General features: G+C 38.6%; 2 protein-coding genes across 4 annotated transcripts; both read right to left on the reverse strand.

Moving 5' to 3' along the window:
- Positions 1-2231: 2231 nt before the first annotated feature.
- cfap52 (cilia and flagella associated protein 52) lies at positions 2232-17175 on the reverse strand. The gene is made up of 14 exons (XM_042485900.2): positions 16973-17175; positions 16372-16571; positions 16002-16138; positions 15718-15846; positions 15501-15600; positions 15163-15279; positions 14697-14797; positions 14341-14511; positions 13442-13590; positions 13083-13228; positions 11373-11524; positions 10283-10385; positions 4491-4602; positions 2232-4063 (listed from the first exon to the last, which is right to left on the reverse strand). Exons 1-14 carry the CDS (start codon positions 17031-17033, stop codon positions 3882-3884), a joined length of 1860 nt encoding a protein of 619 aa, XP_042341834.2. The 5' UTR covers positions 17034-17175; the 3' UTR covers positions 2232-3881.
- A 2283-nt stretch (positions 17176-19458) lies between these two features.
- Positions 19459-23240, reverse strand: LOC121942464 (uncharacterized). Of its 3 annotated transcripts, none has more exons than XM_042485678.2 (3): positions 23075-23240; positions 21476-21533; positions 19459-21099 (listed from the first exon to the last, which is right to left on the reverse strand). In XM_042485678.2, the coding sequence occupies exons 2-3, from the start codon at positions 21522-21524 to the stop codon at positions 19979-19981; spliced, it is 1170 nt and encodes a 389-aa protein (XP_042341612.1). In that variant the 5' UTR covers positions 21525-21533; positions 23075-23240; the 3' UTR covers positions 19459-19978. The 3 variants fall into 3 exon arrangements, with proteins under 3 accessions (XP_042341612.1, XP_042341614.1, XP_042341613.1); XM_042485680.2 differs by having other exon boundaries at positions 23143-23228; XM_042485679.2 differs by having other exon boundaries at positions 22944-23079.
- Positions 23241-23436: the final 196 nt, after the last annotated feature.

The raw sequence follows: 23436 nt of genomic DNA on the forward strand, positions 1-23436 counted from the left end.
TGTTTCTCAGGGAACAAGGAAGTTGTTGTCTTTAATAGGTGTCAACAGTGTAGCCTTAAACTGCCCCCTGTAGGTCCAATTACAACATCACCTGACTTGACTTCTTCAGAGGGTGTAGAAGAAGACTTGTTGCATGATACTTCTATGAGAGGCCATATATCCATACCCAATCCTAAAATTAATTCTAATCAGCTTCATCAGCCTTATAGGGGGTGTTATCAGCACTTGATGGTATAAGTATGGACTCATTAAAGCTATGGTAGGCAAATTTTATGAAAAAAAAAAAAAAATTCTGGCATATTTGCTGAAACTGTCACAAAATCCACTTGGTAGTACATTTTCAAGGCATTTTAAAAAATGTACCACAGCTAGAGGTTAACAAACAATCAGAGCTGATGAGTCTCTAATCACTGGTCATTAACTGTGGTCAAACTGTCAAAGCAGGCAGCACTGATCAAATATGCCAAGATTGTGCACCCGCATTGTATATTTGTCATTTCAAATGTTTTTGTTAGAAACATATTTTAGTGTACTATTTTGCTGTGAAATGAGAAAGTTTGATTTGGCCAAAAGGCAGTGCTTTGTTTCAGATCGTCTGTTTCCAACACGGAAGTCTCAAACTTTCTGTTTTTACTCCTAAACCTTACACAAGTGACTCGTTAACATGTCAAGTTTGTAAAAAACACACTTTAAAAAAATATATATATACAGTTCAACACAAAGCTTTTATTTTGAAGTGCCATTTCTGTTTATTCTTGCATTATGTTTCATGTCTTTGTGTTCTAGGCCAACGTGTTGTTTATATTTTGGACCAGTTGGGAACAACTGCCCTAAAATATGTTTCTGAAAACATCCGAGGAGAGAAATGGGCGGTGAAATAACAGAATCTTGATTTATATTTGATAAGCACTGCCTAAGGTTTGACAGTTTGAGCGTTATTGACATGATTGACAGCTGCCTAAGAGACTCCTCAGCTCTGATTGGTTGTTTTCGATCACCTGCTGTGAGTTCTTGCAAATGCCACTGAGCACTACGAAGAGGAAGAACATGATTTTTTTTTTTTTTTTTACAGATCATGTGTCTTAAGTACTACTGTGTGGATGTAGAGCCAGTTCCAAAAAATGAGATGAAAAGTCATTATTTTTGTATTTCTGCTATAAAAAAATGTGTACAAGGAGTTACTTATCCTGTCATTTATATATCTTTCTATCTACAGTATAACACACCCGCATTTACAGACACATGTATAGTATCCTATAAATAGCACACATTAATGCTGCTGCTACAGTCCCCCCTGGAAGAGCCACACAGTGAGTAAAATGGATGTTACGGAGCCGTTCAGCCGGACACCTAACATGCAGTTCTGGTTCTCAACGAGGATCCAACATCTTTTGTGCTTTATCCAGATTCTAATCATCTGAAGCTTAATTTCACAGCTCACCAGTACTAAAGATTGGATTTAGTGGGCCAGATGTGCTGATTTATTGAAAAATTAGCCAGGGCCCCATCCAATATTTCCATATTTCTCCCCAGTGAGCTTAGTCCGGCATCGTTATGAAACATGCACACATGGTTCACCGTGGTAATCAATAAACTAATTCTGTGTCAATCTTCAACTTCTTAACAAAGATTACCCAAAACCATAGGTGTAGAACTTTTTAAAAGTCTTCCTCTTACTTTCACTCATATTCCACAAGACACACTTTTATCTTCCGTATTGTCATCTTCCCTTAATCAATATTCGCTGAAATAAAGAGGACCATCTCTTTGGAACAACCCTTTTTCCATTACTACTATCAACATTTACATAATTGTTAATTAAAGAAACATCTGAAAAGAACTCTGATTTCAAAGATTCATAACACTTCATTGATTCCTTTGTAATTCATCTCAACTTGTAAATCTAAACTTCTTTGTAATTTGCAGACTTCTGTTAATTTTGAATTACTGCTTAGAGACTTTGAGCAATTATGTAAACTTTGTTTTTATTTTTTTCTTTTATATGTATTTTATTGCTGCTTAAAAGGGGAAATATCTTCATAAATCATTTTTGGCTTCTAACCACTTCTGCACAATGTTCAAACTTTTTTTCTGTACACATTTATCTACATATAAATAAGCTAAACTAGATTTTTTGTTTTCTTAATATTTACAACATGTGCAATTGTCCCTCCCAATAAAAACATAAAATAAGAAGACTTTTCTTTCAATTAACTGCAAGAACACGACTCACAGTCAAACAGTGTGTCTGGTAAAGTAGGTAATGACAGTATGCGATCTCAAAGGCAATGGCTGCATTCTGCCATAAAACAGAAAGGAAATGAAGCAACTATGCAAGGTTGAAGCAGAAAGTATCATGATATTTCTACCATAAATTGATGCAGAAAAGGCACAAATCAGAGCATAAAAATGTACCAGAACGCAGGTAATGTATAACCTGGGTCCCATCCTATGAATCTGCATGCTCTGCTCGGTTTAGTTTGACCGATTCTGGTCTGTCATCGGGACATGAAACAGCGGTGTCGTGGTTAAAATAAAAACAACCAATCGGCACCACAGGTGGACTTAATGGGCCAATCAAAGCCATGACCGGGACTAACCATGTTGTCAAGCTGTTGTCAAGGTGTTGTCAAGTGGTGCACCAGAACCAATGAGAAGTAATAAGTAATAATGGTGAGCGCTATACACAAGATAGATGATATTGACATGTCTTCTAAATATTATCCCACATTGTGGATTGTTTTACTGTTCTTTGCTCCCCTATTAAAACCCTGGCAAAACATGTATGTTGGCATGACTACGCATCAGTGTGGACTTGAAGTGATGCTAGATTTAGGCATATAACTTGGTCTTTAGTGGTTGGTTTGAGAAAATTAAAGCCAGCGTGAATATGGAAATGCACTGTCACGAGTTAACAATTCTGATATCCGACTGATCTTAATATGTGTCCATCCCAAAAGTTGAATAAAAAAAAAAAAAAAAAAAAGAAACCTTTGCCCTGGCTTGATCCGACCTCTATACATACGCAAAAAAGTGCAAAGATAGAGATGCCCTTTTCTTTTTTTTTAACTGATCCAGGGATGTTTTTGCTATATTGTAGGTTTGCCATTTAACTTTTTTTGGGGGGCAAGCAGGGGTGAGTTATTAATTATTTAGATTAGCCATTTTGAACAATAGTGAGGAGAGTGGGTTTAGATCAGAGACAGTCAGAGAGGCTTCCTGCTGTACACTTCCTCCCTCTTTAACCAGCATCCTTGAGGGAATCTCTGTTGATAGATTAGCTGACAGAAGCCGTGTGCTTAAGCAGCCAAGAATCTGTGGCCTCCTTCTTGTCTCTATAGCAGCACACAGAAAATCATATCTTAGTAAATGTAATGTACTATATAATATAGCCTTGTTTTTACATATTCAGGTTACATCTACATCGGGAGGGTGTGTAGAACGATCTTAATTCTGTTTCTCTCGAGGAGTCTAAAGAAGCATAATGCCAACACTTTGATGTGAAGAATAAGTTCTTGTGCCTTAAAGTGTAATTTTAAATTCTAGTGTCGCTCTGTGAATTCCCACCTATATTCAGCTCCTGTGGGGAATCACCACTTAAGAGACTACGCTGCTCAGGAAGTGTAATCTTCCCACTTCTTTATATATCATCCTTTCTCTACTGGAAAAGGAAACAGCCTAAGAAAGTCATTGATGCTTAATCAAATTACATTTATTTCCTTTGGTCAGAGTGTAAATCTACTCTGCAATGTTAATGTGAGATTGTTAAACTCTCATGGGAATATCTGCAAAGAAATAAAAGATTAAGGGAGAATGTTGGATGCAGGAGTGTGGATTAGAAGTTTCTGTTTCTTCTAGTGTTGAGGACTGTAAATGTTACATTAAGAGGAAGGAGCGTGGGGGAACCTCCATCGGAGAATGGCTCCATCCGCGCTGGTGCTGACTAAGGTGCGGTTGTTGGAGCAGACCGTGATGCTGGTGATGCTGCCACCGTGAGCTATTCCTATGTGGGTGACTGCACCTTCCATGTAGTCCCACACCTTCACCAGCTTGTCGTCTCCACCTGTCACGACGAGGTGAAAAATATGTCAATAACCTGGGAGAAGTTTGAGCGGAGCATGCATTGTAGTGTCAGCAGAGGAGATAAAAACAAAGGCTCTGAAGAGACGAGAACACACTCAGTTATATCTAAAAGTAAATAAATACATATTGGAAATGACATTGGATTGCCAAGATCAACGAAAAAATAAGCATTTAGTGATTCAGTTTTTAATTAAAGGGCATTAAACTACATTTACGAAAACACACAATCATGGTTTTATCTGATCATGAGCATTATCAGAAATAAAAGTGTAAGATAACGACTATCTGTTTTCTGAGTGCTCATATGCCCAAGACATTGAGAAGATTTGGACACATTTATATTTGGTGGAATTATATTGAAATCACAGCAAAAACATAACAAGCCGGGGACATGCAATGGGTCCTACCTGTCACAAAGTGTTTGCCATCCTGTGTGATGTGCATGCCATTGATGGCCCCAGACTGTGAGCCCTCCAGTTCTCTGATGGCAGATCCATCATACACGTCCCAGTAAGCAACCTGAGGAAGAAGGCGACACATTAAAAACATTTGTATTTGTAGAGTGCATCACAGGCGGTGATTCGGTTTTAACACTGGGGGGACAAAAAATGTAGGTAACGTGATGACGTCATGTCATGTGGAGACTGAGTGCTCTAACTGAGGATTGAGCTGATTTTGGTAGTTACTGCATAGCTTGCAAGTGCTTTTTTAATTCATTATTATCAACACTTGTGTTCTCTGGTGCAGTTTAGAGCTATATACAGACAGTGCTTTCTTTACTCAGGTTTCTTTACAGACATTTACAGTAGGTATCTGTTTCATCTGGACTTTCTAACTGGATTAATATTGCGCACAATTGAACCATTCTTACACAAGGCAGATCTGCTGCTTACATTTGCCCAACCAGCATCACACTGCTGTTGCTTGCTTACCTGCACATTTAACACGTCGTTATGACGAATTATTCTACACAGTTTCTTTTGCACATCAATGGCCGTGTTGGAGATGGGATGCATTAAGAACAGTTCATACAGCTCCACAAAAAATGTTAAATCTTCTTATATTTCTCCTTATGCTTATATACAGTATCTTGTGTGCATGTGTCTCTTTTTTTTAATAATTCTGTAATGTGTCTCTAAATTTGGATGTTTCTGTGGGTCCATGAGTGCAGCAGTTTGAGTCAAGGCATGGTTAACTGATCAGTTGATCAGGTCAGAGCTGATCAGATTGATGGATGAGAGGAGAATTAGAGTGCAGAGTGAGTGAAAATAAACTTTATACAGTCTATACTTTAGACCCAGTGCAATGAAGGGTTAAGTTTCACGTCCACCGCGCTGGTTGTTCTCCTGCACTGTCTGTGACAACAGTACACTCTACTCTACACTCCAAGAGTGTGGTAAAATTATTTATTTTGTGGCATCCTGCAAAAAAATAAATGTGCAGGAAACCCTGCAATCTATATGGTTTAGTTGGCAGCCAATCACTGCAAGCATTCGTTGATTTAATATGACATGTGACTGGCCCACTACCACAGCAACTACAACCCATACAGTCTGTGGTGTGGTGAGATCGAATGCAGTGTATTTCAAAGAGTTGACAGCTCAGTGTGCCGAGGTGCGACCAAAATACTTGATAGTATGGCTATACTACCACATGTCTGCGGAGTCTGTTGGCATTTTACACACTTGAATACTTCCATTCACATGATGGGCACTGAATGAAGGGGACAAAGAATGATATCAAATGAAGTACTCTACTAGTGTTATCACTTCAAAAGCACTGGTACTTGTAGTTTTTAAAAGGTACCCTGCACTATGCAGAACACACTATTGGCTCACTATACAGATGATGCAAATGGCAGCATCTGTTTGTAGTTGCAATATTTTTTTTTCCATTACATCATTATATACAGTAGTATTTCCTATTATGATAATATACAATATGTGACCCCAAATCAGCTTGAACTACTATTACTGCTTTATTGTTTGTACTCTGTATGGAAATGAGTTTGTCTATGGTTAGATTTAGCCTCAGACACACACACACACACACACACACACACACACACACACACACACACACACACACACACACACACACACACACACACGCCCGAATACCAATTGAAACCGTGTTTGCTGATCCAAATGAGATTTAATCATCCCTGGAGCTTTATAGCTGTCAAAGTATCAAGTCTCAGAAAAGGCAATTGTTAGCTGCGGTTATTTATAGCACAGGCGGCAGAAATATCACAGCGCCACACGACAACAAGGGGCCATTCTTGTTATTTATATGACCAAGCTTATTACATTTGAAAAGTTAAGCACTGTAAATGAAGGGCTCGGTGGATTTGATCGTTAAAATCAGTCCTCTGAGTCATCCTTTATGAGAGAGTTTTTTAATAGATGATTCAGTGGCTCACCTTAGCACTGATCTCAGTCCCTTTGTGTGTTTAAAAGTCCAGGAGTCATTTCAAAGTTAGTAAAACACGAGCTGAACAGATTGCACTTAAAAGTCATTCACGTCTTAAAAGCAATTCAATTTTAAAGATCTAATTATGGAAAATCTGTATGTATGCTGCCTGTCATGCTGCTAATAAACAATACAAAGAAGTTTGTGAGTTGACAAAAGTAAGCAAAATCATACACAGCACTGGCTGTGTGTAAAAGGTTCATGTTACAGAGCCGCACAGGAAGAGCCCAGCATTTATAAGAATAGCCACTGAGATAGGATTTCATTTCTCTGCACAAGACCATGCCTGTAAAGCATTATGGGAGGGGAAATGTAATCTCACACAGACATATCAAATACTGTTGGTTATTATGGAATGGAAATGGAACAAAAGGCTCAAGAACAAAACAAAACAAAAAAAATCTTATTTATAGTTCCAGAACTGCTGAGTGATTCTCAAAGCAATAAGCTGCCCTTAAGAGCTCGAGGAACATTTCTGTGGGGGCCGTTTGAATCTACACGATTTATCTGCTCCAGATTGGCTTATTCGGATAGAATGGCTTCGCTGATATTAATATTCCTACAAAACAACTTTGCAAAACATCATTTAGAAAAACATCAACAAACAAGCGGAGGGGAAAATGGTTCGTTATAATTTATAAACACCAGACACAAAGTTCCTAAGTCATTTCTTATTTAACTCAGAATCACATCAGAACGTTAAAGCTGACAGCTGGGCAGAATATGCAAATTCATCCAGCTAATGTAACATCAGAGCACCATCTTTCAACAAACAGCAAACAACGCAGTGCCTCTATAAATACCACTAATGGGAGATCAAAATAATTTTTGCTGACAATATTTCATCTTTCCCAGTATGACCAAAGTTACTCTAACTACCCCCCCAATCTTCCACTGCTTCCTCTGTGCTGCAGTCACAACCTCTCCCTCCTTCATTATCTCATTTCAGCAGCTTATTAGACACTCCCACCTGTGTGAGTTGTCTTGGCCCATCTGCATACCCTCCACCTCAGCCAGGGAAGCTGGCTTATAGCCACAACATGGGCCACCAGGAAATTAATTACATGCAGCAAACAAGGTCTGAAACATCAGCTGATTACCAGAAACAACCTGAGTTCAGAACTAGAGTACAACTACATCAACTACAGACAAGATTAGCTAGATTAGATAAAAAGACAAATATTGCTTTATAAGTAACATCACTGATACAAATAACCTTATGGAGGCACTTGTGTTGTCAAGGTTAAATTGCATACTATGTAACCACAACGTTCCCTGTTTGATTCCAGCCAGAAACATGCCATTTTTACTAAAATCTTAACATCAGGCTTTCTACACTTTAAGGCAAGCTCGTAACAGTAGTTACATATCGGTAGTTAAATATTCTTTATTGTGTGCATTATTTAAATTATATATGAGCTATAATTACAAAAATGCTCATATTTTTTTTATCTCACATTTATTCTGTGTAATCGGTTTATGTTTGAATTACTTGACTCAATTAGATGGAACTTTTGTATGAAACTGAAACATGTTAAGCTGATAAAATAGAACCAAATCATTTCCTGAGTGCATCCTCCTAAAAGACACCAAGGAGTGAGTTAGTACCATATTGTCTTCACTAAGTGGAGCATAAAAAAACTGCATCATCACCAATACAACCTCTCCCTGACCCTCCGCTCTCCTTGTCTATTTTTTCTCTTGGCCACCATCTTCCTTTTCACACCTTCTCTCATTTCTCTTGGTTTACCTTCTGCGAATTGACTCATAGGGGCGTGCTGGGATGTGATGAAGGGTTGGAGTGAGGAGAGGAGAGAGAGCAGAGCGTCGGTATTTGTTCTCCCGGACAGAGCGCCTGTGTCCTGGAATGAGCAGATGGTGGATCTGGCTGGCACTTGGGTGGCACAGGCACATCCGCAGGAAGGCACGAACACCACAGCACTCCCCTTTCTCTGCTCTCCCTCCTCTGAATCCCTCCTTCTCACTCTCTCTCCGACTCACTCAGCACATCCTTGGCGCCACGTTAATCAGCACAACTTGTCCTCACCTCTCAGCATGCAGGGGAGGCAGCAATATGGGTCTAGTGTGTGGCCGGGTTCAAGGGGTGTGGGTGAAGTGCACAATCAAGGAAACAAGCATTTCATTTTGCCACTGTGAACGTCTGACCCTATGTAAATAAGTGGTGCCCAGTTAATCAAAATGCCTCACAAATAACAGCCTTAAAGGCCTGAGCGTTTTCGTCGCAGCAACTAGCAGCCGACACAACGCCTTAATTATGTTCTGCTAAGAAACAAATTACAAGCTTTTCAAACTAATCTGTGGACATGCGAGCGCGCGTGTGATTGTGAGTCCTCCCTGTGCTCGACTGTGCTGATCTTAGCACAGTGCCAGGCTTTTCTCTCATGCACACTGAGTGGAGATTATAATAACAATAACAGCATAATGAGACATCTAGATTATGACTGTGTGAGTGCCAGTCTCTTTGCACCCTGAGGGATTTTCAATCATTACAGTCATTAGATTTTTTTTTCCTGTAAGGCATGACTGCTGAGTCGCATCCCAGGGAATTCTTGGCTAAGCAGCTCCTACATGTCAGTGCATAAAACCAACCAGAACAAATGCTATGGTAAAGATACATGGACAGATTTATGAGAACACAGTAAATGTATACTGGTTGGGAGTTAAATTAAAAACAACCTGCTGAAATTTCCTTAAAATATATTTTATTTTTGCTGCACTGAGTACTGTATCGGAATGTAGTACATTTTACTGAAGTACTGTACATTCAAGTACATAATAACGGAACTTGTACTTAACTTTAGCATTTCCATTTTATGTAACCTTATACTTTTACTCCACCCTCTCTCTTTTTTTAGACCATTTCATTTGTCTGGCAGCTGTAGTTACTTTACAGATTACACATTTTAATAACCCCTCTGTCCAGTAAAAAACATGGATCTCAAAACCTGGTGACTTTGAAACATTTTCTGATAAACTGAAGAAAAACGCCATGTGTTGAGAAAATTCTCCTACTTCTTAAGCAAAAAATAAATTCCTTAAAAACCAACTTGGATCAGCTGGAAAATGCATCATCACAAAGCTGAAAACAAGGCTGTTTTTTCTCAGGTCCTATAAAGTAGAATTTTTAGAGATCCATGGTACAAACATATAATAATCTTATAGAATATGATACATTACTCTATATTAAACTAACCTACAGTATAAAGAATTTAAAAAGAACAAAGTCTTAAACATCTACAGCAAAAAGTGCAACATAGACACTAATGCAGCAGTAATATTGTTCCCAAACATAGAGGATTCTCCAAGTCAACTTTCCAGTCTTGGCCAGTTTGAGGTACTTTACTCATTTTTGTTTTTTTTAATGTAGAGCAGAGATAGTGGTATTATGTAAGACAATTTAAGACATGATTTAAGGCCAATAATATCTTGCCTTAGAATCAACAGAGAGGGACTGAGAGTAATTAAATAGTGGTTTCAATATTCTTCAATCAAAACGTAATTCTCTGTGAAATCACACAGTGGGGATGAAAAATGAAAGCTCACTCAAGATTTTGCAGCGTACAAGGGAACGTCTTATTGCATGATAACTACTTTTACTTCAAGTACTTAAGTAACTTGTAGAGGAGTATGTTCACTGTACACAATTAGTACTTTTACCTTAGTGAAGGCTCTGAATACTTGCACAACTGAGCGTCTTAAAACGTACCTTTCTGTCAGAGCCACTGGTAATGAGCTGGTACTCTTCTGGGTGGTAGCAAACCGTCCGGAACAGTGTGTTGGCGATCACCATTTGAAGGCTCACAAATCGCCTGCAGCAGGGAATGCAGGAGACGGTGCAGAAGATGAAAAAAGAGAGGAGAAAGATGGTTTACTTTCACCAGTATAGCAGTCTACAAAAACAACACGTGGTAAAAATACATCTCATTTCATAAACTGCCAAGTTCAGTTTATTTTGATACAACATGTTTCATTTTCCAGGCAAACAAACACAAACCAATCTGTGCAGTCACATATTTTTTAAAAAAAACAACTGCTTAATGTACTGTCCATTCATGCAAATAAAACACACACACAACCTTGCAAAACTTCTGTGGACACAAAAGTGACAGGGTGCTAATTTTGATTTATTCAGACTCCTGTCTGACTTGTATTCCTTAAAACATCAGCTTGTTAGTAAGCTTACAAAAGGAGGATGGAAATCTAGGCTACTTTTGATGCATACAACCTTAAAGCCTTTAATCCACTGACTTGTTCACTGAAGAGGATAGATGGTGAAAAAACATGACCACCATCAGAGTTTTTATTCTCGTACAGAAGAAGCCCCGCGGATTAAAGGATTTTAAGCTTTCTCCATGAAGAATGCACTGGATTTCTTTTTATTTCTACTTTATCAGCCAGACGCTGATGACCAGCCTCAGCATTTCTTTCTAAAAGCAGCACTATTATCAGTCATTTTCTCTCTGGTGGATATGTATATCATTACAAATTATGTGTAGTTTGTTTTTTTCTCCAGGAAAATGTGATTAAGTAATCCAATAATGCGTATTTTCACTTGTATTTTCAACTCAATTCCTCTCAGCAAAGCAGACCCAGTTGAGTTTCAGGAAAAATCTCATTTAGGAGTCATCCACTTTAAGGTTGTGGGGTAAAAACAGTTCCCCAAAAGAGCATTACATGCCTTGACTGTAAGAGCGAGGATTTCAGGAGGACACAAACGTTACTTGTGCGGTGTGTGTGTTGCTGTTCTTGCCTTATGCTCAGACTAAAGTGTTTGAGTATGCAGATGGGCTACTCACACTAGGTCCCAGATGATGCAAGCACCATCAGAGCTGGCAGTGACACACTCTCTGTCGTCGCTCTTGATTTTGATACAAGTGACGGTAGCTTTGTGCTCTTTCATGGTCTCCAGCAGCCGATGGCTGTGTGGCTGCAGCTCCCACACACGAACCTACAACAGTTGAACATCATTCAACCTCAAGGGAGATCTCTTTTACATCAGATATGAGACTTAATTAAGACTCTCTCAAGTTTTAACGATTTGTGTTGCAATTCAACAACAGTTTATACGAAGAGCAAACCGTTAAAAAAAGGGCTTCGTACTTAACAGTATACCTATTTTCCATTCTAAATCTGTCAAACTGCAACCATACTGAATGCCACATTAAAGGTATTTGCAGGGTGTGTGCAGTATGTTTTTTAAATAACTTTTTGTCATGTTTTCTGAAACTGCCACTACATCCACATACAAGACACAGATGTGGAAAATCAAATATCATAATTTTTGACCAAATACCTTGACATAGCAATGATAATGTAGAGTTGACTATTGGTACTTTCAATAAATATTTAGTGGGTAAAGAAAAATAATAAAACTGCTTAAATCCAAAATGACATCACTTTACTGTAATGCAGCCTTTAAAACAAGGAAGACAACACTGACAATATTAAAATATTTAAAATATGAGACAAAATTTAGTCCCATATATTACTGATATATTGCCCAGCCCTAACAGATAATCTCTGAAAAAAAACAGGCGTCTCCTCACACTTGTTTTGCCTCTTTGCATCTGTCATGTCGCTGCTCATGAACTGCGGTCAAACTGTCAAACTAGGTGTCACTCATCAAATATAAATGAGAGTATGGTTACGCTGTACAATCAAAAGTTTCTGGCTTCCCAACATGGTGGTCAGGTCACAATCTTTTTCATTTTACAGCTAAACAGGACACAAAAATATTTTTTTGAACATGTTTGAGGTGAGAAAGCAATGCAGTAACAGAATCTTGATTCATATTAGATCAACTCTAATGACTTTACGAGCAGTGATTGACATGGTAGACAGCTGCGTCAGAGACCCCTCGGCTCTGATTGGTTGTTTTCATTTACATGCGGTAAGGCCATTAGAAGCATTACTAGACAATAGAGGAGTTACAGAAACCTGATTGTTTTTTCACAGACTGCTTGTCTCATGTACTACTGTTCAGATGTAGTGAAAGTTTCTGCAAATATGACAGAATGTTATCTTTATAAAAGTTACCAAAGACAGCATTGAGCATCTTAACATAATAACTCATAAATCAATTTTGTCAGATTGAGAAGGAATTGCACAGTAAATAACAGAATTCACAAACAGCTCCTTTAGAGAAGTCTACACATACAGTAGCTGATGCAGGAACATGTCTGCCACCCTGCAGGCTGCTAACAAAGTTAGCTTACTTACCAAAAACTAAGCACGCAATCACTACATCTTTAACCATATGGCTTCCTAATGATAAAATATGAGCCCAGAAAACGGTGTGCTGTGAAACCAACTGCTGTTCATTTATTACACATGGCTTCTGCTCGCAGATAATGGCTGACATCTTGGAGGAATTAGTGGGCACTGCAGTTCTAAACTCTAATATTATCATAGTGCTTGTGGAGAATTTCGATGTGTTGCTTTTCATTTGGTGAGAAAAACACTGAACATTACATCATTTTTTCTTAACAGCTCTACGACGTACTGACCTGGCCTTCTCCCCCGCCACTAACGATCCTCTTGCAGTCTTTGGTGCCGGCGATGGCTGTCACACCCATTCTGTGAGCGTTGTGAATGATGAGCATGAGTCGGCCACTTTCCGGTGCAAACACGCGAATCTTACCATCATTCCACGCTACAAGAGAGTGAAATCGATTTTTAACAGACAGTTATCAAGAAGACTAATTTGATTCACTGTGTGAAGTAGGTAACTTAGAACAAGTGTTGCAGGTGTTGAGGGACAAATATATTTATGAGTGAACAACAGCTCATACTAGCAGACAAAAATCTGAATATTCTTTATATATATTGTATTGTATTGAGCCTCAGTGCTCTCCCAGATTCCCACCACTGATGATGCTATGTCCGTCAACCATGAAGTCCAGAGAATTGCAGGTCATGTTGGGAACAGTGATGCGCAGCAGCTCTTTGGGCTTGTCTATGTGCCATAACCTGATGTCCTCCTCAGAGCATGTTGCAAATAATTCAGATGTTCCACTAGTGGAGAAAAAAAGGGGAGAGATGTAAAATTACAGTTCAGTGAATGTGGGTATGACTATACTTTACAAAATAGTACTAGCTGAGTTAAAGCTTTATTAACTGTACATTTTACAGAGTATCCATGTAATTAATGACAATTACCCAGATGTTTCTACAATATACCAAAAACTTACAGTGTCTTTCTAAACTTTAACTTAAAGAGACGTGGATGAGGAAAGCTTATGGCACCCTCTAGTGAACACAGTGGTTTACTGAAGTTATGCTTTATGAGAGATAAATGTGGTTTAAGCTCTTTGCCAAATAAAAACATACAGCTACTTAAACTGGGTGTATAGAAATCATCACTTGTATGTCAGAAAGTATTTGTATGTTTAATGTTTGGTACTAGAGGAAATTTGTAACAAACAGATCGAAAATGCTGAGTCAGACAACACATGCTCAACCTCAAGCAGTCTTATACAGATTTTGACAGTTCATAAGTATTTCATGTTTGTGAATGAACTGAATATTAATCTCCAAAATGTACTCATAAGCGTGACTGATTCTAAACAGCACATCATAAATACTTTTATCTTGTTACGCTCCAGGACAAAGGGATTCTTTTATAGCACATTGGAGTCTGATTTCTCTGAATTTTAATGAATTTAGTATATTTCTTGCCAAATTCAAAAGTCACTAAAGGTCTTTTGCCATTTTACTCCCTCCACTGAGACTTTAACTTTTTCTACCTGAAAGTGTGCCACTTACAAACATATGGCTACGTCCTTGACAGCACTGCTGTGACTGGTGTAAATGAGTTCAGCTTTGAAGTCCTCATAACTGAAGCGGTACATCTGAGCAGCCTCCGTTCCGACAAAGAACTGCTGGCCCTCTCCTCTTAAAGCAATGGAGGTCACACCCTTTTCCAGCTGGACTTCCCTAATGTGGGAGACAAGGAAAAAAGGAGTTGATAATAAGCACTGTATCATAGATACATTAAACTGTTTACATTATAGAGGTACTATGATATTTGTTTACTCTCTGAAGTTTGCATACCATGTATTATTACCAAATGTAAGTTTTTTTAATGGCAATGATTCAAATGACACAGTTGTTGGACTCACTTCAGAGTTTTGAATTTAGTGCAGGAACACAGCGTGAAAGTGCCGGATCCAGAGCCGACAAGCAGGTTTCCAGACTTCAGTATCCTTAGGACATTGACACCCTATAAGGGAAAGACCTGAATTAGTTCCAGGAAGCATAAGCTAAAAGCTCCAACACTAATAAATAAGACACTCTGGATGCTAATAGTAAAGGAGCATACCCATAAACAAGACACATTTCAGAAATGACAGGGACGTCCATAATGATACTTTAAAGATGGAAAAGAAATCACAGTTGCAGGTTGAACAAAATACACTGCATGACATGAGTCCTCGCATATATTTCTAAGTTTGCACCCCATCAGGAATATGGTTTAATCAACTCTTGATACACAGCAGGAGACCAGATTATTAGGCAGGACGTGAGTGAGAAACAGCTGAAATCACCTTCACAGAGACATGTTAGCAATGACTCCTGTTGACCTACCAGGCTGTATTTAGCTTTAACTGGCCCACAGTCACTCAGAAGCCCTGTCTTCATGTTGATTTTCATTATGTCTCCACTGGTGGTGCCACAGAAAATGAACTGATCGTCCTCTGTCATCTGTGTAATAATATAAAGAAATCAATATGAGCACAGCAATCTAATATCATTGTATCTGGTGCACTATGTTTTTGGACAATTGAATGTTTTCAGTAATCACAATATCAGATTAAATTGCTAGCCATCTTCATAGATTGTTCACTGTTTTTCTTCCCAGATGCGAGTAGTAGTATACTTGGTAAACAAACTGATGTGAATGAAAGACTCTCACGGCCTTGTACCTCTATACATTTCACAATCCTCCGCAGTTTGCCCATCTGACACTCTGTGGGTCTGATCTTCCTGTTGGGGAGGTCCAACTCCCAGACTCGCAAAGTTCCACTGCCAAAAACAGACCAATATGACATTAAAATACTCTAACAGCATATTAAAAATGTCACTAGTTGCACTAAAATAAAACTTGTGTGCACAGAATGCCAGTAGACAGCATTCACTCACCTCCCAGCTGAAACAAAAATGTTGTCATTTGTGTTTGAGTACTGCACGGTGAGGCAGTGGCCGGCACTTTGAGCTGAAGCTGGGCTCCCACAGATGGCCTGCTTGGTCTCAATATTCCATACCACAATGCTGAAATCACACAGAAAACACCCCACACACTAAACAAATAGAGAATATGTACAGTTACGTAAAATTTAGTCCTACATCTCTTCTGTGATGCAATCTGGATATTTTGGAGGGAAAGCTACTTAGTTAGAATTGTGCCACCCAATTTATATGTTTACCTGCCATCATCCTGACCTCCAAGTGACACCAGATACTTGTCGTTTGGAGAGAAAGCCAGTGCTTCGACCTTTGCCTTGTGGAGCACCAGCTGGGCATAGATTGTTCGTTGTGCGTAGTCCCAGATGATAACCATAGCCTAGGAAAAGGTTTATTTATTCAAACTGTTACATGTGAAAATGGCACATTTGTTTAGCCATCCTGTGCTGTAAACAGATTTAAGCCCATGTATTTCTAAAGTGAATAAAAAAACTGCTTCCTTAATTAAGACATCAAAAGGGGAGACAAATGAAACAGGTAAGTAGGGGTGTTGGGGATTTAGCTGAGTTAATCATATCTTTAGAAAAATAAATGTATAGCAACTTTAAATACCTTGAAGCCCATAAAGTTGACTTGTCCAGAGGCAACATACTGTCCGCTTTTGGACACTGAAATACAGGAGACATTGTTTGTGTGTCCATGCAGGAACTCCTGCTTGCCATCTTTGATTCTCTTCAGAATGACTGCACACCCCAGAGGATAGATCAGGTGCTCTCTGTCTGGATGGACTCTCAGGCCGGAAAACACATGCCCTGATGAGACAAACATATGTAAAATAACGTAAAACAAGGCATTACATGGTTTAAGATGGAAAAGACAAACTGTGCGATCATAATGGCCTCGCGTTGTAAAAGGTAGCTGAGCATACACCACTGAGCCTGTGCAACCTTTCCCAGTTGATCAGGTAACGTAAATCCAACCGAGTTTACGGTGGGGTCTGTCTATATCTTCAGATAGTTGGCAAAGCACATTGCCACCTCCCAATATAATTATTTAGATTTGACGTTTTAAATATTACAAAACCTGGAATAAACGCACCTAAAATTACACTACAAATTGGCTCGATGGCTAATTAAACTCCCTCAAGTTTGATTCGTATTAACGCTAGGTTAGCTAGCTAGGTTTGAACCGTGAAGTTTAAAGGAAAACTTACCGTTGAACCCAATAGCAGCCTCCAGTTCAAGTTGAGGCACGCCCTGTGTTTCAACAGCCATTCCTACAGACTTTAGCTAGTATCTCTGTCTCCCGAAAACTATTCAGAAATTCAAATTTTGCAAGAAAACTACCGGTACAGTAGCTTTTTAACTAGCTAACGTTACACCAAACACAAGTCGCCTAGCAACAGCTGGAGTTGCGCCTCTGTCATTGGCCGGTGAAACGTCTGTGCTGCCTTCACGTGCACCAGGGAAATCATCTGAAAGACAGATATTTTTCTTTCTCTCTCTTAAAAACAATTACTATTTCAGGCCTACGAAACAAAGACTGTGACCTGATATTACACTAAAATCGGTCTGATCTGAGAGGCAACTTTTACAAGTAGATAGCATGTAGGAGAATTGTTTGACACATAGTAAGGGACTGTTGGTTATTTATGAGAGTGGAGGGGGTGGTGCAAAATAGGATAGGCACTTCTAACATTTTTTTATCCACAAGGTAGGGAGTTATATTTTTTTTGATTTGGCTTAGGGGATGGACATTCAACTTTAAATGTTTGTATTTTGTGTCTATTTTAAATACCTACAGAACCCCAAAATCACAGAATTTAATGATATTTATTCATGATATTTATTTGAAAAAATAAAAAGTCACACCCTAGCTACCTCCTACTGTGATAAATAAAGTACAGTCCCTAACATACATCTTACAAAATAAAATAAAAAATGTCTTCCACTGCAAAAGCTGTTGAAGACAATTTATTGGTGACAGCATGTTTTATAAAGTTGCTTTCCAGAGACTTACGGTGTGTTGCTCAAGGTTCAATTCACATGTTTATCTGCATAACTAAAAACACATCTGAGCACAATACTTGAATCTGTATTTAAGCGTGTAGAGGTTCATTGTGTTGTCACTATGCAGTGAACTGCAGCACTATGTAATGTTTGTGTTTATTGACAGTAAGCTACCATGTATGTAGATATGTAAACAGTATCACAAAGAAAAATCAATGGATTACATAACTACACAATTTATATGTGATATATATTTATATAAAATCAAACTGAAATAAAAACAATCTGAAAAGGACAGACTTTTCTATTTATTTTACACAGCTCACACCAGAAGTAAAATGCTGCTGCTCTCTACTGGTCACACCACTATTCAACAATTATGATTTTAAGATCTTGCACATCTGGCCATAACATCGTCAGCGTTCTCACAGCAGGTGTTTCACATTAGTGATGAGAGGTAAGATACCCAGAGTAATGTAACCGCACTTTTCTTCTGTGATTCAGTATGGCATTAACCATTCTATTAAGTTTTTTTTTAATTAAAAAAAATTAAGATGGAATAATTTGACACAAGAACACAAAAATTATCTCTTTTTTCATTTTTTTTTCATTTAACTGCTTATATGGGCAATTGGCTAACAGAATTCAAAAAAGAAACTCACTGAGCTATTAATAACATTAATATTAATATTAATATTGATTAATATTAACCAGCTACTGGTTGTGCTGGTTAATATTTGTGTTTGCTCTGTGAGGTACCAAAGTTCATCAGATGAAGTTAACTGCTATTGAAAAGCTGATATTTATTCACATTCAGTCGAGACTTCAGTTTGATGTCTTCAATCAATGCCGATTTCTGTGTTGTTTTCAACCTGGACCTTATTTGCACATGTTGCTGTGTTTCAGTGACTAATGGGAAAAACATTTTCTGAAATGGGTCCAGTAACAGGCTGCAATGGAAACAATCGGGGGGTTTTTTTGGCACTGTCAACTTACATCCATTTAAAGTACTTGTTTTTGCCACTGACAGGCTCAGATTATTATTTTAAGATTCATGGAAAATATCCCTATGGAGATAAAAGATCCTTTTGTTTTACCAAAAACCACCCCAAACTGCAATTGTGAATTCCACCGGCCTCCATTTAAATGAAGCTTAATTTCATTTTCGTAAAACAGGCTTCTTTCTTAGTCAACAGAAACAAAATAAAACTCACAGAAACCACCTTTGTTTCCACTGTTGCAGCAATCACCATCTCTGGTTTGGTTGAAATAAACCCTTAATTCACCCAGCTAGGAGTATAAAATATGCTGGCTCTATAAACCCTAAAATTAGTGTTAATTTAAACAGAACCTGGTGGAACTGGCTATGTTATTTAACTTTCTCCTTAAATAAAAATGATCTTATACTTAAACAAAAACATCTATCTCTGTATATATCCTTTCCACAAATTGCCAAACACTTAATATTAATCTCATCCTGTCAGTGACAAAAATAAGCATATTTAGTGGACATGAAATCACATGCAAACATGACCTAACCCTATGCCCAGAATGATTCCACAGCAGCCTGTTTCTGCTTGCTCAATTCTCGACCAATTTTAATAATTGCTATTCATAATTTGTCATTTAAAGTCAAAAACATGGGAAAAAAGGGTCCAGGGTAAAAAATATCAAACTTACCCTTTAATCATACAGTTACAAGGACACTGTCGGTATTTTTATTTAGTTATTCAGTTTGATTCCATGTCAAATCAGGGCAACTTTGGTTGTGATATATCATTTGGTTGATGAAAAACAGAAATTTATTGGTATGAGATATTCTTCCACACTTTCTAAAGGCAAGTACAGATTTGTCATAAAGGAAGATATAAACGGCGCATTACTACATACAGCAGTGTACTCAAATACCCTCACAGTCTATCTTCAGCCAAGTAACAAAACATTTATTGTAACTGCCAAGATAGATTAATGGACTTGGATCAGTGAAACTGTTGGGATTTAAAAAAACAACTAATCTGGAGCCCTGTACATAAAAATCCAAACTGATATTTTGTAAACAAATAACAAAGCAAGCATAGAGATGAATCATCACAAAGCTTCAAAATTAATGCACTACAAATTACTACAATTAGTAAATTTTAGCTTGATTGTGGCTCCAGGAGGATATCTTCACGATAAAATGTCCTTCTGTGATGATTTTACTTTTACTTTCAACTGCTAGGTTTCTCAGAGGGTCCTTCAAAACTCAATATGTCTTTAGACGTGTCCATAGCCATCTGTCTGTGTGTGTGAGTCCTCCGGTGTCTGCTAAGAGAATGGCTCCATGAAAATCGGCGCCCGCAAGTGAGACACAGATAGGGTCGTTCTCCTGTGTGTGTCCGCTGATGTTTTGTCAGTGACTTGTACCGTGTGAAGGTCGCCCCGCATTCATTGCAAATATACTTCTCGGACTTAATATGAACGTTCTGCTCGTGTTCTTTCATGTTGCCCAGCTGTGAGAAACCTTTACCGCACACAGGGCAAAGATGTGGTTTCTCTCCCGAGTGGGTCAATCCGTGAATATTCAAATCCTGTCGAGAATAAAATCCTTTAGCGCAGATGATGCATTTGAACGGTCTTTCCCCTGTGTGGCTCCTCATGTGTCTTTTTAGTCCCTCTGAGCGGGAGAAGCAGCTCTCACACAGGCTGCATCGGAAAGGTTTCTCTCCTGTGTGGGAGCGGAAGTGCCGACGGAGCTCTGACGCCTTGAAGAAACACATTCCGCAGTCGGCGCAGCAGTGAGGTTTGTCTGGCTGCTCCTCGTGCGTCTTTTCGTGCGCTTTGCAGTGACCCGCCTCGGAGAATCCTTTTCCGCAGACCGAGCAGGTGAAAGGTTTCTCCCCGGTGTGCATCCGCTGGTGACGGACAAGTTTGTTCAGCTTACTGAACGTCTTCATGCAGTACGAACACTGATGAGGCACCTTGGGTTTCTTGGCGTGGGTGCGCCTATGTCTCTCTAACTTTGAAGGCCTGTTGAACACTTTCCCACAGTCGGGACAGGGGTGCAGGTTAGTCCGGTTGTGGCAGCTCTGATGTCGGATCAGCTTCTCTTCCTGCGTGAAAATCTTGTCACAGTGCTGACACTGATGAACCGTCTTTGGCTTCCTCGTGTGGACAGGTTTATGCCTCTCTAGCTTTGATGGTCTGTCAAATGTCTTGCCACAGACGGAGCAGGGGTAACATTTGTCTGAAATGTTATTCTCAGGCCGTTTGGAGCTCTCAGGCTCAGTGGAGGTTGAAGCATCGTTGGAATCTGATTCTGAGATTACCTTTACGACGACTTCGGCTGGATCTGAGGAACAATCAAATACAATGAACGATTAACATATTGACTTGAAAAAATATCAGCAGAATACAATCCTGACTATTTATGAATGACCATAATGATTAAAAAACTGAAGCCAGAGGAAACACAAATGAGTTCTGGTTATTTATGTGCTGGATTTTGTCAGAGGAAAAATCTAACTAGTGAGTCCAGCATGCCAAATAAACATAATACTTGTTTAAGGTTTCAGGCTTGTTTTAATATTCTGAATGCATTCAATTTCCTGCAATATAACACTTTTATGGTATCTTTCGATCTAATGCTGAGCGTCACTTGAGTGAGAGATTTGTTACTTCAGTGTTGACCCAAAAATATAAAAATACAAAGAAGCTTCAACACTTACTTTCCTCTGAAGGTTCTGTTTTAGGGACTGATGCAGTGTCTGGGCCCATGACTGCAACCTATTCACATACAACACATAAACAGACAAAAACAGAGAAATTAAAACTGACATCGGTATTAAGGAGCAGTGATTTAGTGTTGGTGTTTTAAAATATGTACAACATCACCCCACCGACCCTGTATTTGTGAGGCAGAAACTGATGTGAGTTTTAAAAAATCTGCTAATGATACATTGGAATATAGCAATTATTTTTCCAACATTAACACAGAACAAAACACTTTTGATTCTGATCCTTTCAATTTGTTTTTTTATTTTGTTCTGACCAAGATGAATACTGAGCATGACATCCTACTATTGGAAAATCAACATGTCAGTTCTCTTGTAGACAAACTACTGGATGTTATATTGATACTTTATAAATGACAATAAACCGAAGTTAGACATTCCTGTACCGCAATGTCTTATTACTTATTAGGAAACATATATACCAAAACAATAAATTTGCAGCAAGCTTATATCTCCCAATATTTCGGCTTAGCTGATTTATCAGTCTACAATAACTTAAAAGGGTATAAAAATAGCCAAGTAAAAGATTTCCTCATCAAAATATGCACAATGGATTACTAATATATCCTTACAGTGAGAACAATTTTTCTAACTGCCATGCAAAATTGTCTCTTAAGCTTAAGAGATCATAACTCACAGTTTAGCACATTTATGTCCAAAGATCCAGAGAGCTGGTGTCATGACATAAATATGTGAACTCACCAACTGACTACCAGAAAAGTGATGAAGTTGAGTAATAAGGACAAAGCAGAGGAGCATATAAAGCAGAACAACACAGCTATCCTCTCAGTCAGTCCTATGTGGAAGTTTTCTGCTTTGCACATTGACTGAAATATGGCATGATAATTGTACAAATTACCTAATTAAACTATAAAACCAGGTATGGAAACATGGAGAGATATTCGAGTGACCACCAGGTGGATACCCAGCATCTCTGAAGCAGGGTTAAGCAACCACAAAGGCCTACAGTTGGGCATTATATAGCACCATCGTCTGTTGAGATCGATACTGTTTATATGCTAAACCAAACAGCTATTTAGTTTAGCTATTTATAATGCTGACGTTTAAGTGACCAAGCTGCACATCAGCGACGTGTTACTTGTGAAGAATACAGAGAGAAGAAGACGAAACAATGCTAAACGATGAGAAGTGTGATTAGACGGCACTTATACTAGCATTACAAAAATAGAGAAAATTGGAGAGTAGTGCTAAATCACCACAGCACATTTTTTGTATGTTGTTTGTAACATCTGCAAATAGGCATGGCAACTAAGCTGACATGTTTGTTAACGGTTGAATTTAGCATGACCCTGTGTCATTGAAGAGAAACAAGTGTCACGTGGTTAAAGCACGCTATTTATTGTTTAAACGGCATAAAAAATAAAGGTGGATGATTGTTTACCTGGGACACACATGCACACAGAAATAGCTAGGCAACGTTAGCTAACTTAGCTAAAGCTAACGCTGTTGTCGCGTTAGCTACCATAACAAAGGCGTGTAACATTCAACAGGGCGTATAAGAGTGAGTCCCACCTCTCTAGTACTTCATAAAACCGAAGGTTGTCATATCTTTTGTCCGCAACGTTTTAAATTTAACCTACTTCACATTAATAGATAGGTAGTCGCAGCAGCCTGCTAAACAGGCAGTAGCGTTAGCATTGTGGAGTTGATGCCTAGCCCGTCCACTTGCGCGATACATTCAGATGCTCCACGTAAATTTGGCAGTTATTCATCAGCCTATTTCATTTTCGTTAATGCGTCACCTCGACTAGGCCTACCAGCGTTGAACTGTGGTAATAGATTGATAATACATATACTGTGCCGTATTCCTTTTTTTCTAATTTAAAATAATAAAATCTGCGGACCAAAGTTACAGCAGAATCGTCCAAATCCTA

Source organism: Plectropomus leopardus, chromosome 3, assembly GCF_026936395.1.
Source record: "Plectropomus leopardus strain MGB_pleo_1.0 chromosome 3, ASM2693639v1, whole genome shotgun sequence".
Taxonomy (NCBI): domain Eukaryota; kingdom Metazoa; phylum Chordata; class Actinopteri; order Perciformes; family Serranidae; genus Plectropomus; species Plectropomus leopardus.

Excerpts from the sequence above, each read along its gene's own strand:
- LOC121942464 (XM_042485678.2), bottom strand. The coding sequence starts at position 21,524 with ATGGGCCCAGACACTGCATCAGTCCCTAAAACAGAACCTTCAGAGGAA. Across the intron at positions 21,100-21,475 it reads AACAGAACCTTCAGAGGAAA|ATCCAGCCGAAGTCGTCGTA; the intron begins GTAAGTGTTGAA and ends ATTGTTCCTCAG.
- cfap52 (XM_042485900.2), bottom strand. The coding sequence starts at position 17,033 with ATGGCTGTTGAAACACAGGGCGTGCCTCAACTTGAACTGGAGGCTGCT. Across the intron at positions 15,601-15,717 it reads ATTTTTGTTTCAGCTGGGAG|TGGAACTTTGCGAGTCTGGG; the intron begins GTGAGTGAATGC and ends TGTTTTTGGCAG. Across the intron at positions 14,798-15,162 it reads TTAAAGCTAAATACAGCCTG|GGTGTCAATGTCCTAAGGAT; the intron begins GTAGGTCAACAG and ends TTTCCCTTATAG.